The 17,669-nt window shown below is 40.6% G+C and overlaps 1 protein-coding gene across 1 annotated transcript in view; it reads right to left on the bottom strand.

Moving 5' to 3' along the window:
* Positions 1–8,309: 8,309 nt before the first annotated feature.
* LOC311106568 (collagen alpha-1(XII) chain-like) overlaps positions 8,310–17,669 on the bottom strand; it is a gene marked incomplete at its 5' end in the record, with an annotated part of 88,539 nt that continues 79,179 nt past the window's right edge. The window contains 11 exons of the mRNA XM_084148948.1: positions 8,310–9,255; positions 10,581–10,751; positions 12,785–12,853; positions 13,961–14,146; positions 14,281–14,347; positions 14,450–14,485; positions 14,626–14,697; positions 15,014–15,067; positions 15,179–15,232; positions 16,585–16,638; positions 17,227–17,322. Coding sequence (XP_084005074.1) covers positions 9,134–9,255; positions 10,581–10,751; positions 12,785–12,853; positions 13,961–14,146; positions 14,281–14,347; positions 14,450–14,485; positions 14,626–14,697; positions 15,014–15,067; positions 15,179–15,232; positions 16,585–16,638; positions 17,227–17,322 — 981 coding nt within the window. The 3' untranslated portion in view covers positions 8,310–9,133. The remainder of the gene's footprint in view (positions 9,256–10,580; positions 10,752–12,784; positions 12,854–13,960; positions 14,147–14,280; positions 14,348–14,449; positions 14,486–14,625; positions 14,698–15,013; positions 15,068–15,178; positions 15,233–16,584; positions 16,639–17,226; positions 17,323–17,669) is intronic.

Genomic DNA, 17,669 nt, shown 5'->3' with positions numbered 1-17,669 from the left:
AGGCCTAGGCCTAACAGCAGTTAGTGATGTCATCAAGTGATACCAGTGCCAGTAGAAACGTGTCTTTCACACTACAAAGTTAATTGCATTGTTGGCTCTGGATGTACAGTACATTTGTAACACTTACACTTGCTAAACAATAGGGTTATGTCATGTTTAGTTAACTTTTGAAAAGCTTTTGGAAACTGACAAAACTGACAAAGACAGGCATGAAATGATTAATGATTCACATATTGTAGTCTGTACAGTTGTCAAAATACCATCACACCTGTTAGTGTGCTCATGTTAAAACAGAAAACATGCTGTACAAAGACCTTCTTAGTCTGGTAGCTCATGGTAACAGAGTAGCTCAGCATATGTCTCCTACAATGATCAGTAATTGTTGCTATTTGTGTTAACAGCTTCTTCCAAGTGACTTAGCACCAAAATGGCTATTTATTTGAAAGGCATAAGTGGTGGTCATACACAATTATTCAAGCATACTTTTCTACTCAGGCAAACTACCAACAAGTCAATCCTGGGGGAGCAACCGCTCAATATTTGCAACTTTGGACATGTGTGGTAGGCACAGAACTTTCCCAACTACAGAATAAATCTGTGTTGAAGCAACATAATCAATGTTTTAGAGAACTGGTCATCATTTGTCTTCTCATATTTAGTTTATAGTCAGTTTCTTCCAGGATGTTCTGCTTCCTCTCATTACACCATTCCATTCAATGATGTCTACCTACATAAAAACCTTAAAGGTGCAACACGCAGAAATTGCTCTGCTATTTCCTGGTTGCTAAAATTCTAATAGTTCGCCTAATTTCAGTTTATGTGACAAAACAAGCAATGTAGAGAATCATTGTACTATATAAACCGCTGTGAAATATATTTTCAATAACCCCAAATATTGTATTTTCAGCTTTTTGAAGCTGGTGTACAAATCCGAAAGTAAAAGATGCAAAAACGAAACTTAGGAACGGGAAGCATAGAAATAGCACACACAGAAAAGATCTACCGCTTCTTAGACTTGCTTTCAATGAGAATGACAGATCTATAACACACATTCCGATGTGAATTTGATCAGGGCATCCAAAAAGTTTTATATTGCAGCTTGAAAGATCCAATTCAGCCGTCTTTATCTCAATATCATATAATTTCTGGGTAACAATTAGCTACCTTACTGTGACTGTTTTCAATTACAATAATAAAAAAGAAACAAAAATTGCTTCTTAGCAAAGAGCAATTTCTCAAGCAAGAATTTTGCTAGGACTGTCTAGGAGTGGTCTGAGTGAGGATGATCTGAGTGGTGATTTCTATTTTTATTTTATTTCACCTTTATTTAACCAGGTAAGCCAGTTGAGAACAAGTTCTAATTTACAACTGCGACCTGGCCAAGATAAAGCAAAGCAGTGCGATAAAAACAACAACACAGAGTTACATATAGGGTAAACAAAACATAAAGTCAATAATACAACAGAAAATATATATACAGTGTGTGCAAATGTAGCAAGTTATGGAGGTGATGTCGCCAGGAAGGCCAAAACTCCATCCCACCAAAACAGGCTGCAATTTCAGGCGTTCTTTTCAAACAGCTCTTACACTAAAAGGGCAATATCATCATTTTCACAATTTCACAGCATTATTTCAACCTCATAGTGTGGAAATATATATAAACCTCCAGTAAATCACGTTTTTGATTGCACCGGGCCTTTAATCTAATTTAATGTTTCAATGGCTTTATGTTGCCATTTCCAACCTCATGTGCTTGGTCACAGAGTACAGAATCAGTAAATAATCAGCTCCAATAAGATGGAACCAACTTTAACAATAGAATTCCATAGGAAAATGTATTTAGTGCCTGACTTGATAGTAGGTCATACAAGTTGCAGACAAACACAATTAATACATTTGACTCTTTATTGCTACGCTCCTTAACAACATTGATATACATTGCTCTATAAAGTCCTGTCTATAATAATAATAATAATGAAAAATGGGATTGTCATTTACTTTTGCCCAATTTCAAAGCAAAACTCACACAAAAGCCCTTCATGGAGGATCATGATAAATGTAACCCCATGTAGTAACGGAACAATAATCTCACGGACATAGAGAGACACTAGAGATTGTCTCCTGGTGAAACTCAATACACAGGGCTGTATAAATATCATGCCTAGCTAAAGGTTTCTAATTGAAACCCTCAACTACTTGAACAATTTACTGTCTATTGTTGTAATGTTGGCTGAATGCTAAATGACTTATGAGTCTTACCGAGCATTTACTGTAAAACAGAGAGAAAATTTGACTGCTGAGCCGTGTAATGCTGTACTTTATCTCTAGAGACATTGTGGAGGAGAAATGTGGAGTCAGGGGAGATTGTTTAGAGAGTCATTTTCATTGGATTGTGTCTCAGTAAGAACAGTGTCTCAGTTGGCACTCCGACCATGCGTGAACAGCTACGTGGAGATAGTAAATACATGCAGTATGTAAGCGAGTATGATGAAAGCAAGCTTAGTTATAATCTAAGACGGATTTCTGACACAAAACACAAAAAGCACAGGTTCTCTCAGGTTCATTCTTTCAAGTATAAGTTATCTAGTATGTGTACTGAGGATACCTTAAAAGATTCCCTTGTACAGTAATGGTTACAGTCTGTTCCAAAATGTCCATAAAAGTTCCTTACTCTACAGTATAAACAGTCTTTAGAGCTGAATTGACACTAAACTATGATCTATACTTGATCGGGGTGTATAATCAAGAACACAACATGACAGTATATCATCATTTACCTCATAATTTAAAACAGCTTCTATCTCCAGGCCATCAGACTATTAAACAGTCATCACCAGCCAGCCTCCTGCCCTGAACCTTAGATGCTGTCACTAGCCGGCTGCCACCCGGTACTCCACCCTGCACCTTAGAGACCGCTGCCCTATAAACACTGGTCACTTTAATAATGTTTACATACTGTTTTACCCACTTTATATGTATATACTGTATTCTAGTCAAGGCCCATCCTATATAAATACTGCTGTACACACCTTTTCTATTCATATACTGTCCATACTGTCTATACACACACATATACACTACCGTTCAAAAGTTTAGGATCACTTAGAAATGTCCTGTTTTTTTTTTTTTTACCAATAACATTAAATTGATCAGAAATACAGTGTAGACATTATTAATGTTGTAAATGGCTATTGTAGCTGGAAACGGCTGATTTTTTATGGAATCTCTACATAGGCGTACAGAGGCCCATTATCAGCAACCATCAGTCCTGTGTTCCAATGGCACGTTGTGTTTGCTAATCCAAGTTTATCATTTTAAAAGGCTAATTGATCATTAGAAAACCCTTTTGCAATTATGTTAGCACAGCTGAAAACTGTTGTGCTGATTAAAGAAGCAATACAACTGGCCTTCTTGAGACTAGTTGAGTAACTGCAGCATCAGCAATTGTGGGTTCGATTACAGGCTCAAAATGGCCAGAAACAAATAACTTTCTTCTGAAACTCATCAGTCTATTCTCGTTCTGAGAAATGAAGGCTATTCTATGTGAGAAATTGCCAAGAAACGGAGGATCTCGTACAACGCTGTGTACTACTCCCTTCACAGAACAGCACAAACTGGCTCTAACCAGAATAGAAAGAGGAGTGGGAGGCGCCGGTGCACAACTGAGCAAGAGGACAAATACATTAGAGTGTCTAGTTTGAGAAACAGGCGCCTCACAGGTCATCAACTGGCAGCTTCATTAAATAGTACCCGCAAAACACCAGTCTCAACGTCAACACTGAAGAGGCGACTCCGGGAGGCTGACCTTCTAGGCAGAGTTGCAAAGAAAAAGCCATATCTCAGACTGCCCATCTTAATCTTTTCTTTTTATTGGCCAGTCTGAGATATGGCTCTCATGAGGACCGCCACGGGAAAGGATGACCCAGAGTTACCTCTGCTGCAGAGGTTAAGTTCATTAGAGTTAACTGCACCTCAGATTGCAGCCCAAATAAGTGCTTCACAGAGTTCAAGTAACAGACACATCTCAACATCAACTGGAGACCGTGTGAATAAGGCCTTCATGTGTTATTTCATAGTTTTGATGTCTTCACTATTATTCCACAATGTAGAAAATAGTACAAATAAAGAAAAACCCTGGAATGAGCAGGTGTGTCCAAACTTTTGACTGATACTGTATATATATATTTCAGTGGAGGCTGCTGAGTAAATGGAATGGCATCGAACACATGGAAACCATGTGTTTGATGTATTTGATACCATTCCACTAATTCCGCTCCAGCCATTACCACGAGCCCGTCCTCCCCAATTAAGGTGCCACCAACCTCCTGTGATATATTTATATTTCGGACTCTGACATTGCTTGTTTGGATATTTCTTATTCTTTTTTTTTTTTTACCATTTGGATTATTTGTGTATTGTTATTGTATTATATGATATTACTACACTTTTGGAGCTAGAAACATAAGCATTTCTCTTCACCTGCGATAACGTCTGCAAATCTGTGTACGCAACCAATAAACTTTGATTTGAACTTCTTGTCTTTCTCTGCCATAACACGCGACAGTGAAATCTGGTTTCACCATGTAATTTACTATACTCCCATATTATGATGGTATAACAACCAGTTTAATGACACTGCATAGCTTATTACTGTGTAAAAGTATGATTTACTGTACGGGTAATTGCACAATTGACATGGATTTTCCCTTGACCTTCTCAGGAAAACATCTGTAACTACATGTTTTGAAGGAGTGTCTCATATCACGTCTTAAACACTCATCTTTGCTCTTTGCTGACTGTCTCTATGTGATAATGTAATTGGTGTATGGACTCTGTCAGTGATTCCAATTGAACTGAGGCGATACCATGTCAGTTGGAAAAAGAGCCAATGCTCCAGAACCAAGTTGAGTTATTCAGTTATTTTGAACTCCAGGTGCTCATCCTCTGATTCCGCATTGGAATCCTCTATTGGAATGTAAGCAAACAGAGGAGAGGGTGAAAGGAAGGAATGGAAACCTCATCATAACAGAGATGTGTGATCATCTCTGTGGGGGTGGTGAGGGAGGCAGATGAAGCAGCTATCAGGAAATTGAGTGGCTGCTCAAGAAACACCTCATGTTGTGCAGACGAGCCCCTCTGACAGACTAACATCGCCTAGCTGTTGCTGACTCTTTATCCATGAGGTCATCCCTAGCCAAGGAGATTCTATGTGTTTATAGTTCTGCTAAGTGCCTTCAAAAGCCAGACAGAAGATGGGTTTTTATTGCACTTCACAGCAACATATAAACAATGGTCTCTACATTTTGTTGAAAGCTGCTCTCCTGTGACTCTGAATGGTTTGAATGTTAACTTCTTTGCTAAAAGCAATAAGGTCCAATCGTATGGATTCAATATTGTTTTTCACACATGACTAGGTGAAGGGAGGTAACTTCCTACTTTTGTTCATTTCTCCATCCACACTCGAGTCATTGTGATACAAAGGTATTAATCACATTTAAACAGATTTAAGCCCTGTGTGTATGCAACACTAAAGTACCCGAGTTCCATTAATCAGAGAAGTCCGCATTGACAAATGAGGCTTCAAGTGTTTGATTAGATTCTGCAGATGTGAAAGCCCCAGTTCCAGCCCAGTTGCAGACCCCATAGTCCATCAGACATGGGAATGCATCCGAAATGGCACCCTATTCTTTATATAGTGCACTACTTTTCACCAGAGCCCTATGGGCCCTGGTCAAAAGGAGTGCACTATAAAGGAAATAGGGTGCCATTTGGGATGCACACACTGCATCAGGAATGGTTTGCAAATGTGCAAACGGCTTCTCCTTCATCTGCCTGGCGTCTGTGAGACAACGTGCTGCACTCACAGTCAGAGCACCTGTGCCAATAGTATCGTCTCTGACCCCAAAAGGTGAGTCACCCCTGGCTTTGAGAGGTGGACTACTTTTTATAGAGTCAGTAATATTATGCATCTATGACACAATGATGATGACACCCTCTTTTCCTACCATGTAGTCCTACCATGTAGTAATGACAGATCGACCATAAATCATTAATACTTCAAGGACCAAGGATACTGTTTAAACAATTGGATTTGACGTCGAGTTTTCCCTTTGATCAACTTTTTGATGGACGGGTTTAAGGAAAGGGCACATGATATTGCTATTATACTCACTGACCTTAGCTATATCATCTATCAGAGAAAATGTTGACTTGAAACTATTTCTGCAGGGATTCTGTTTATAATTTTACAACCATCAAAGAGCAGCATCTTAATCTGCATACCTCTCTAGGGAAGGTCTAAGTCAGGGATTCACTTAAAGGTTCAATATTGATAAGAGTGGTACAAAAGGAACAAGCCCACTCCTCTTCCCTCCCTGCTCATCCCTTTTCAATAAAGTACCAGAACTGTGCTGATGAAAAATGCCAGAGCTGCATATAGACGTAGTGAACCTCCTTAAATATTTTCTGTGTATCCCTAGGAAATACCTTTTAGTCCAAAAGTTTGAACTACATCTAATGGAATGGTGCAGTGCACATCCATGTCATCTAACCATCAGATATAACTGGGACACATTGCATCCAGTTGAAAAAAATTACATATATATATAGCAAAAACCAAGCCATGAGGTTGAAGGAATTGTCAATAGAGCTCCGAGACAGAATTGTGTCGAGGCACAGATCTGGGGAAGGGTACGAAAACATTTCTGGAGCATTGAAGGTCCCCCAAGAACACAGTGGCCTCCATCATTCTTAAATGGAAGAAGTTTGGAACCACCAAGACTCTTCCTAGAGCTGGCTGCCTGGCCAAACTGAGCAATGGGGGGAGAAGGGCCTTGGTCAGGGAAGTGACCAAGAACCCGATGGTCACTCTGACAGAGGTCTCGAGTTCCTCTGTGGAGATGGGTGAACCTTCCAGAAGGACAACCATCTCTGCAGCACTCCATCAATCAGGCCTTTATGTTAGAGTGGCCAAACGGAAGCCACTCCTCAGTAAAAGGCACATGACAGCCTGCTTGGAGTTTGCCAAGATTCTCTGGTCTGATGAAACCAAGATTGAACTATTTGACCTGAATGCCAAGCATCACGTCTGGAGGAAACCTGGCACCATCCCTACGGTGAAGCATGGTGGTGGCAGCATCATGCTATGGGGTTGTATTTCAGCGGCAGGGACTGGGAGACTAGTCAGGATCGAGCCAAAGATGAACGGAGCAAAGTACAGAGAGATCCTTGATGAGAACCTGCTCCAGAGCTCTCAGGACGTCAGACTGGGGCGAAGGACACAGCAAAGACAACACAGGAGTGGCTTCAGGACAAGTCTCTGAATGTCCTTGAGTGGCCCAGCCAGAGCCCGGACTCGAACCCGATCTAACATCTCTGGAGAGACCTGGAAATAGCTGTGCAGCAACGCTCCCCATCCAACCTGACAGAGCTTGAGAGGATCTGCAGAGAAGAATGGGAGAAACTCCCCAAATACAGATGTGCCAAGCTTATAGCGTCATACCCAAGAAGAGTCAAGGCTGTAATCACTATCAAAGTACTCAGTAAAGGGTCTGAATACTTATGTAAATGTGATATTTCAGTTTATTTTAATTTTATAAATGATGCTTCGTCATTATGGGGTATTGTGTGTAGATTGATGAGGGGAAAAAATATTCAATCAATTTTAGAATAAGGCTGTAGCGTAACAAAATGTGGAAAAAGTCAAGGGGTCTGAATACTTTCCAAAGGCACAGTAAGTGACATATAAAAGAAAATACTCAGAGTAGCATGCTCATTTTCTCTTGACTACACCCCCACCATTGATAAGTTAAGTACCTTTCCAGATTCTTCTTATCTGTTCCTAGTCCCCTCATTCCTTCCATATTTAAATCGCAGGGCAAAGAAGTAGCTCAATTTGCTAAACTTGTCCTCTCGTTCCAAATTCCCGTCAGACACTTATTCTCTGTTAATTTGTCTGAAAAAACATGGTTAGAAATGAATAACTTGATGGTTTAACAATTTAGACATTAACTGGACATTGAATCTTGCTGCCATTTTCTCTCTCACCTCTTGACTTTTGCTTTGTTCACACTAAACCACACCTCTCATGACCTTTGTCTTTAGTTGTACCAATCAAAATAGTTCTGCCTTCAGGGCATCCAATCAAAATTAGTTTACGTCCTCATAGGCAGATCTGCCCCAGAACAAAGTTCATGTTATTACAGTTTCCTAGATTTGATTGTTGTAGATGTTTTAATACATACCCCTGAAAACAATCCCTATCTAAATCATCTATTTAGCTGCTGTGATATAATGATTGACACAACAGTACATTTTCAGTAGTTTTATTGAAAAATGCCTCTTGAGTTTCAGAAATAAATAAGAAAATAAGGCTGTGGAATTCACAATTTGCAGTTAAAACATGAAGCAGAAATACCATATCCATAGTCTTGCACACAAATTCCAACTGCATTCGATATTGTTAAAACAACAATGACAACAACTATATTCTGATTAACAAACCGTACTAAATATACACCACAGACATGCAATTCCACCTTTGGTAAAATCAGCTGTGAGTTGATATAAGAAAACTGATAAATATTTTGTCTAAAGATACAAAATGGAAGCCATGTTTAACTGCAGTACTGAAGATGAAAAATGTAGGTAGATGGTGAACAAATGGCCATCTTTCAAGTGAGAAAAAACGTAAAAGTATAAAATAGGAAGAAAAAAAACATTTGATAATCAGAAATGTTGGATGAACCTTAATTGATAAGAGGCGTTTTTCATTGGATGCCCCAAAACTGTGTGAACAAACATTTGCTTTCCTTTAATACCTTTGAATGTTGGTTTTGTCATGAAGAGTGCATTGTCTAACACTGCAATTCAATAACACTTAATGCAGATATGTTACAAGCAAAATACACAATAGGGAAAACAGCAAGCTCACAGATTGTCATGGAATAATTTCTTGGATTTTGTTTTTGCCTCCCCTCCCCCAACAAAAGATGAATTTACATATGATTTAAGGTACTTCCAAATATAGAGGTATCAAACCCCTTTTTAGTGAAATGTGCATAGCCCTTAATGACACCACATGTGAACACAGCAACAACAAAAACAAGAAGAACAAAAAAATAACATCCTCTTTTTATGAACCTATACTTTTGGATTCCATTCTTGATAGTGACCTCTTTCGACGCTCGTTTTGTGAGTCATCTTCTTCTTCAGGTATTGGGACTACGTAGGTTTCAGGCTCAGGTGGATATGGGTCTGGTTGGAAATAGTGTTTTATGCCAATTGAACATGAGTGTAATTTGCAGAGTATGTCAGGCTCAACATGCACAAAATGAATTGTTGTGTTAGGTTTTCTTTTCAGGCTTGGACTTACAGTATACTGGTGAAATGACAATTGAGTGGATGTGGTAATTTACCTCTACATGTTGTTATTTTCAAAGGCACTGATAGAAAGGGTTTGTAAACAATTCAGTGTGTTTTCTGTTAGTACAGTTTGAGTGGTGGGTGGATTCAATCATTTAACAGAATCATCATTGCCATTTGCTGCAACTCATTCATTTACAAAATATCAACACAAAATATAAAAAATAAAGTAAGAGTTCTACCACCAGTCTATTCATACGTTTTGGAATTGAGAGGTTATTCCTCATAACATAACAGAGGTAACCATCCGGTACTGGAAGAATATCAATTATTACTACAGCATGAATGAATGATGATTCTTAGAATGCTACTACCGTGTACATAGATAGAAAAGCTAAACCTCCAAGGTCACATGGTACAAAAGGCACGTGGTTCAATATGGCCCTGAGCAGTCTGTGTGTGTTTAGGCTACAGAAACATCACTTTTAGGGACGTGGTAGAAAAATAAGCATTCATGTTGGCATTCACTAAGCAGCAGGTTACAAGGCAAAAGCATAACTACAGGTGTTAAAAACTACATTTAGTGGATGTGATTTAAACATCATTTACAAGGCATCATTAGTTTATTTACAGATATCACCTCAAGAGTAACCATGTTAATGTTGTTGTATTGTTTTTGTTTGTTTGTACATGCTTTTCCACCCGATAGAAGGTCTTTGTCTGCTCGTTCTTTGGCTTCAAGATGCAAACAGGCAAGTATGTTGTTGCCATCACCGGTGCTTGTTTGATCTAGTTGTTCTACAATGTTGTTAGTACCGGTCCTCGTTGTGGTTCTTGTCTTTCTCAACATAGTTTGTTAATCTTATCCTTTGGTGGTTATCCTCAAACAGCTCTAGAGCACGTGAGCAAGTATCTCAGTAACAGGACTTTTTTTCAGGAATTCAAAGTGAAAGCAGCACAGGCGATTTAGAAAGTTTACTATGGTGAACCTGAAATAGGTCAAACGGGGTGTTAGTCTTCAGTTGGTATGGGAATATTTACTTTCTCTCCAAATGTTAATAAATGAATTATCACAATTTATATATAGTCGGTACTGTACTCACTTATGTTACGTAATAACTATGTAGTAACTACTCGTGCTTTTCACTCATGTTTCATGCTTCGGTGACATGCAGTCATTGAGGATGTCATGCCCATCAACCTTTCCATTTATGTACCTCTGTATCCTTGTCCATTGTAAGGAATGCCGACACACTGGGAGGAGTCACAGTAGCCAGGAGTGCCGGGTTGGCCCCTAATACCTGCGAACCCTTGGCGCCCAGGAGGACCGCGGGGCCCAGAGGAGCCTGTGGGGCCTGGAGGGCCGGTCCGAGCTTCGCCTGTTGGGCCTGTGGAGAGAAAAATCACAATCGACCAATCAGAAGGCATCGGCATGTCATCACCCTGTGACATCAGTGGGAACTATAAGTGTAGTAACTGTTTCTGTAACAGTTTGGAACATAGTTTTTTTATTTTCTTTTTTTTACTTAAGAAGGAAAACCCTGGATTTATTCGTTGATCCTTTTTCCCCCTCTGTTTCGTCTAGACGTTTATAAAAGCTAAGCTTGGAATTTTTCTCAGTCTCGCATCCATGGTCCTCGAAGTCCTTTAAACATGTGTTGTGAATGAGACCACGAGAGGAAGACCTCAGCACATCGATCTGATGCCCCTGAACAATGACTCACCATCAGCTAGCTTCCCCAGTAATCTGGGCATATCCTTTTCCCTGATTCAAGACCACTTTCCAAGTCTTGAACTTGTAGACCTTGAAGCCCAATGCTTTATAGTGAAGTGTGCTGTATTACAGAGGGAGTGGGTGGCTATAGTGAAGCGTGCTGAATTACAATGGGAATGGATGGCTGTATTACCTGTATTGCTACTCTACGGCCCCTGGCAAGACAAGCTTATATTATTGTTGGATGGCCTGGCAGGCGGTTTGGCTGGAGTCTGTTGCTGTAGCTCCATTACACGGTTAAACCAATGGGAATCCCGCTGTCTGATCTCTGGTTTCAGAACTCAATCTATGATCTCTGCGCACTGGTCCTATCAGTGACAGCTTGTAATGACTGTGGTACTGCTCAAGCCATTAGAATGGATGAAGACTAAGGAGAGCACATCATCTGAAATGGACCAACTCTGGTTAGTATCCATATGAAGTTTGATGTTGCTTATCTGTTTGGTACATGAAATCTGTGATGTACATAAACCCGTGGTGTAAAGTACTTAAGTAAAAAATAATTTTAAGTTTTCGGGGGGTAACTGTACTTTACTATTTATAATTTTGACAGGTTTTACTCCACTATATTTCTAAAGGAAATATGTACTTTTTTCTCCCAGACATTTTCCCTGACACATTTAGAATGCTCAGGCAGGACAGCAATATGGTCCAATTCAGGAACCTACCAATATAACGCGTTTTCATCCCTACTGCCTCTGATCTGGTGGACTCACTAAACACAAATACTGCACTTGTAAATGATGTCTGTGTTGGAGTGTGCCCCTGTCTGTCTGTAAAAATGGTGCTGTCTGGTTTGCATAATATAAGGAATTTGATGTATAGCATTTACTTTTGCTTTTTACTTTTACTCAAGTATGACAATTGTACTCGAGTACATTTAAAACCAGATAATTTTAGACTTTTTCTCAAGTAATATTTTACTGGGTGACTTTCACTTTGACTTAAGTCATTTTCTATTAAGGTATCTTTACTTTTACTCAAGTATGACAATTGAGTACTTTTTCCACCACTGCATAAACCTCTCTCACTCTTTTGGTCTGTAACTGCCGTCCTTTGCTTTCACTTTGAACTGACACTGTTCGAACCATGAGGTGTTATAGAGTTTGGATGTTGCCTATCTTCAGGTGCTGCAATTCATGTTTACCGCAGTGTGAATAGAAAATGTATTTCAACATCTGTGTGTACGAACACCTCATACACAAAGGCAACATAAAACCCCTAGAAGGTAGAGTGTTCAACTGGGAAAATGCTGGATGGCAGTGTTGGTAAACACAGCTGCCCCAGCATTGCTTCAGGCAACACCTCTGAGCTGAGCAACGCTTGGTTTAGCAGCCTGTAGTTACAGCTAAGGAGATTTGAACTGGGAGAAATGGTTCAATTCATAGTGACACATCCAGCTTACAAAGAGAGACGTGGCCAGAATGACCCCCCATTACTTCAGCTAAAGTAAAGTAATGATTGATTTCCCCAGATTCTACCAAAGAATATGACGCAATGCCAATCACTCTGAGAGATTAACCTTAATGAATGAGCACCCTCATGGAATGGGATAGATATTGCTATTAAGACTCAGATGGGGCGCAATGCAGGACAAAAGACAAAGACTGGATTGTTGTAGATCTGGAGCAAAAATGTGAAACTAACCAGGTGGTCCTCTTTGTCCTCTCTGTCCGACTGCTGCTGTCCCTCGATCACCCTTCTCTCCTGCAGGGCCTGGGAAACAAACATAGATAATCACTCACAGCAGACAAAGACAAGGACACACACTCAAAGAGAAAAGCCTAATGCAACCACTATGAGTGCACAGGAATTGAAATATTCATGTATTCAATATCCAAGCCACTGAAAACAGTCTGAGAAAGGCCTATGTAAAGACACACAGAAATACAGGCAGAACCACTGAGATGAATGGAATATTTTGTGAACATGAGACTTTGGGAAAGTCTGTGAAGGCTTCATTCCATTGTTATCGCAGCAATTCTAAGACAGAATTGTATGTCTATGGAAAAATGTCCAGTCTTTGTTCCAACCGTGACAATATGATCGATTATCTTCTGATTCCACACAGCAAGACACTTCTCAACAGCTTCTACCCCCAAGCCATAAGACTCCTGAACAGCTAATCATGGCTACCCGGACTATTTGCACTGCCCCCCCACCCCATCCTTTTTACGCTGCTGCTACTCTGTTAATTATTTATGCATAGTCACTTTAACTCTACCCACATGTACATATTACTTCAACTATCTCAACTAGCCGGTGCCCCCGCACATTGACTCTGCAACGGTACCCCCCTGTATATATAGCCTCCCTACTGTCACTTTATTTTACTTCTGCTCTTTTTTTCTCAACACTTTTTTTGTTGTTGTTTTATTTTTACTTTTTTTGTTAAAAATAAATGCACTGTTGGTTAAGGGCTGTAAGTAAGCATTTCACTGTAATGTCTGCACCTGTTGTATTCGGCGCATGTGACCAATAAAATTTGATTTGATTTAATTTAGTTAGGCCTACTGATATTGAACAGCTGGGCCAGGGGTGCCAATTCCTGGAGACCCATGTGTATGTTGGTTTTTGTTGCTTCCTTTCAATTCGTGTCCAAGTAAGACCTAGGTGACAACTAGGTGAGGGGAGTTCCTAACTATTCAATGATTAATCAATTACTTGACCAATGAAGTACAAGGGAGAGAAAATCCGCAGACATACTGCCGTCCAGGAATTGAGATTGACACACCAGAGCTAGACCTATTGATAAACAGCATTATTAGTCAACATAGGGGAAATCTTGGGCTGCTGACAGTCATGGACATCCGGACGACGTACCTCTCTCGCCTTGCTGGCCAGGTTGTCCTGGACTTCCTGGGAATCCATTCCTGCCTGTCTGTCCGGGCTCTCCAATGGGACCCTGGTTACCGCTGGGCCCAGGGGGTCCGGGGGGACCTGGGTTGTTGCTGCTACGGTAACCGCTAGGAATCTGGTTCAGCATGGAATTGACTCTACTCATTTGTCCTGAAAAACAATGATAAACACAAACATTGAGAAGGCAACAGACATTTCATGAAAGGCAGACTCTGCTAGGACTTTGATTTCTCTCTGGTGAAAGAGCTACTTACACATTTAGTGCTGAAAAAAGGCCCACTCACCATTTATTATCTGCTCACACACTTGTCTGGCAATGGATCGCATCATGTTCTGAGGAGCAAAGTCACCCTAGAAACAAACAGAGAGGAAGGCTTGTGATGAATATGCATGACTTACTGAGATTTACTCAGGTTCAAAACATGAAGCTAGAACCATGGAGATGTCACTCACTCTCTCTCCTCTGTCCCCTTTAATACCATTGGCTCCCTGAAATAAAATGTAAATACAAGGCCGTTACATCTCACTGCACACAGATGTATGTACTGTGTGACGCAACAACTTTGCCTTTCAGTGGTTTGCATGACATACAGATCTGTATTATGAGATTTGGTGAGATAGATGCTTACCGGAACACCTGTGTCACCAGGCTTTCCTGGTTTTCCTGAAGCCCCAGGCATTCCAGGAGATCCAGGAGGTCCCTGAATAGTGACAAGAACAAAATAACCAATCAAATACATGTATTGCACCATGCACTTGAAGGGACCACAATGGGAAGTCATTTACTTTGTTTTATCCCTATTTTTAAAATGTATGTACTTTGTGTATGTATATTTTTTTACTTGCAAATAAAACAATCAATCAATACAGTGACACAAACAACGGAACAAATCAGATACAGTGACACAAACAAAATAACCACTCAGATTACACTCAAGAAACTTCTGTAGTTTAGGAGAGGCTGAGTTTGACAGTTACATTTATTTATCTCCCTGACTGTATTTTGTCTGAGCATACCATTGGTCCTGTTGGACCTCTGGATCCGGCCTGTCCTTCCTTTCCTTGGGGTCCCTGCATTCACAACACACAGACAATAGAGTTAAACAAGTTGAGCTGATGGGATCTAGTTCATTTGACAGACATTGTGTAATCTTTAGACAATGGCCCATTGATTTGACTCACCCTCGGTCCAGCAGGTCCGATTGGGCCGATGGTCCCAGCTACCCCAGGTGGACCCTGGGAAAAAAGGCGGAAACACAACCCACGTCAGAGCTGGACTTTCTTTTTTCCTCACAGCTCACATTAACACAGGTCACGTACCTTTGACCAACCAACTCAAACCAGTTTGTTTAACCGCTAGTTTTCTGTGTGTCAAACAGTAAATCTCCTTTTTATTTCTAATTTTCTCTGAAACCCTGCTCACTTTTATTTATTGTCAATCCTCTCTCGCCTTTGATGCTTTGGCAAACGATTTACAGGGAACATAATATATTCCAGATCCGTTTTATTGGCCATTATAAACCAGGACTGCATACTCTGCAAGTCATTAAATGCATGTTGCTATTTCTTCTGTTCTATCACGGTCACCTGCAAACACTACCCACAATCCATTTTAGCGATGGGTTGTGGGTTCACATTTTTCACATTTTTGTCATTTAGCAGACACTTACAGTAGTGAGCTCATACATTTTCATACATTTTTTTATTTTTTTGTACTGGTCCCCCGTGGGAATCGAACCCACAACCCTGGTGTTGCAAGCGCCATGCTCTACCAACTGAGCCACACGGGACCAAGTTCACCACTTGGTAATTCATTCTCCAGTGTCTTGTGGCATCAACAAACCTGCATAAATTCTGAACTGAGGTAACATTTTTGTAGGGAGGGGGAAGGCTTGCTTTCCATTTGACTCTGCATAGAAGTACTCTGAGTTTACTTGTAGACACAAAAGAGGCTTCTCCTTTTTATCAGTAAATAAAAGGGGCAGGCTTTTTCTAGAAATACAAAAGATGCCATTTTATGTATGAGGACTGGAGGGGGCTATTTGTTTGTGGCGTTATGTTTCACACTTATGTTGTGAAATTGTTAGCTTTTACTTGTTAGATATTACTGCACTGTCAGAGCTAGAAACACAAGCATTTCGCTACGCCCGCAATAACGTCTGCTAAACACGTGTATGTGACCAATACAATTTGATTTGATTTGTGAGTTTAATGGAAACCATCTCAGAGGATCTCTCTTTCCATTCTTCCATTCTATATCACCTCATCAGCTTTGTATGCACCATAGTTCAACTGACACAAAGAGGAAGGCCTAATGTGCACGGCCTAACCAGAAGCCTCTGGTGAAGAGGCATTGTATATCAAGGTGATTTGTTTTCCACTTGACTACAAGAAAGATTAAATCCAAATTTGGGAATCTCAACCTGTTTTTAGTTACTGCCTCTTTGTGAGTTCTCCTCATATGAAATATTGTCTGTGGCTTGCCACATGGAGAGAGGGCAGAGTAGCAGCATATCTGTACCCTGTGAATTATCCCTGATTTCCTGTTCTAAACCACAGCCGGGGCGGTGAGCCAAAGCAGCACTCACTTTCTGTCCAGGTAGCCCAGAATCACCAGCTTCTCCTTTGGGTCCTTGGCGGCCCTGAAACAGTGGAGGGAAAAACACATTCACACTCAGTGGATAACAACATAATACTTCCTCCAAACTCAACACTCACTAACCTTTGGGTGACAGATCTAAGAAAATGTGTTGTGCCAATCTGTCTTTAACCCAAGGTAAACACGCTGTGATGAGAGTTCTGTGCGAAATGTGTCGAAGTGTATTGTTGATGTCTGAACAGTCTAATGGTAATGCCCTTTTTTAGCGAAGAAGTGGAGAAACATTTATATTGAGTTTGGGTGCTTTTCAGAGAAGGAAATCCCAGTGGAGATTTATGTAGCTGCATTGAGATTAGGCTGGTTTAAAGGAGTCAGATATCACGTATCCCTAGACATGAAGAAATGCAGGCTCAACAGGCCTCTGCCACAATTACTCCGCAGCTTGTAAATTCCTTACATAATAATTGGACAAAATGATCCCTATTTGGTGTGTGGGGGCATCGTGGGATTTACGTGTAACTGCTGGAAATGAGCCATGCGCAGCAGCATTGCCTGTGGCTGGGGAGAAGGGAGTGTATGTGGCATGTGGAATGTGTGAGCGTGGAGTGTTCAGTGTAAGAGTGAGACTCACGGCTTCTCCTGGAATAGACAGCCCGCTAGGTCCTTGAGGGCCGGGCAGACCCATAGGTCCTGGCAATCCTGTATCTCCACGCGGTCCAATTGGACCCTATCAGAGAAACAAAGACAAGAGATAAGAATCAATTAGAGCTGGAAAGAATGTTGCTATTGAGATCTCCAGACTGAAAATTTGCTACTGTTGCAATCTCTGGAAGAAGGCACCAGAAACCGTGGAATGCCTACACTGTCAAACAGAGCCTCCCTCAATTGTTGAGAAGACTAACATACTCCTAATAAGTGAATTCAGATGTGTTTCTTCCCCTTCAAAGCCATGAAACTGTAAACAGTTCTCCGTTTTCATCAAGAGCAGAAAAGCTTTAAGGAGACTCCAATTTCCCACATTCTCCAAATGGTGTCAAATGCCTTGACCACTTTATGACTTGCCTGCCGTCGGTT

Source organism: Coregonus lavaretus (genome assembly GCF_964263955.1).
Source record: "Coregonus lavaretus genome assembly, chromosome: 31".
NCBI lineage: Eukaryota > Metazoa > Chordata > Actinopteri > Salmoniformes > Salmonidae > Coregonus > Coregonus lavaretus.
Note: the sequence above shows the minus strand (reverse complement) of the source record. Positions and strands in the feature narration are given on the sequence as shown.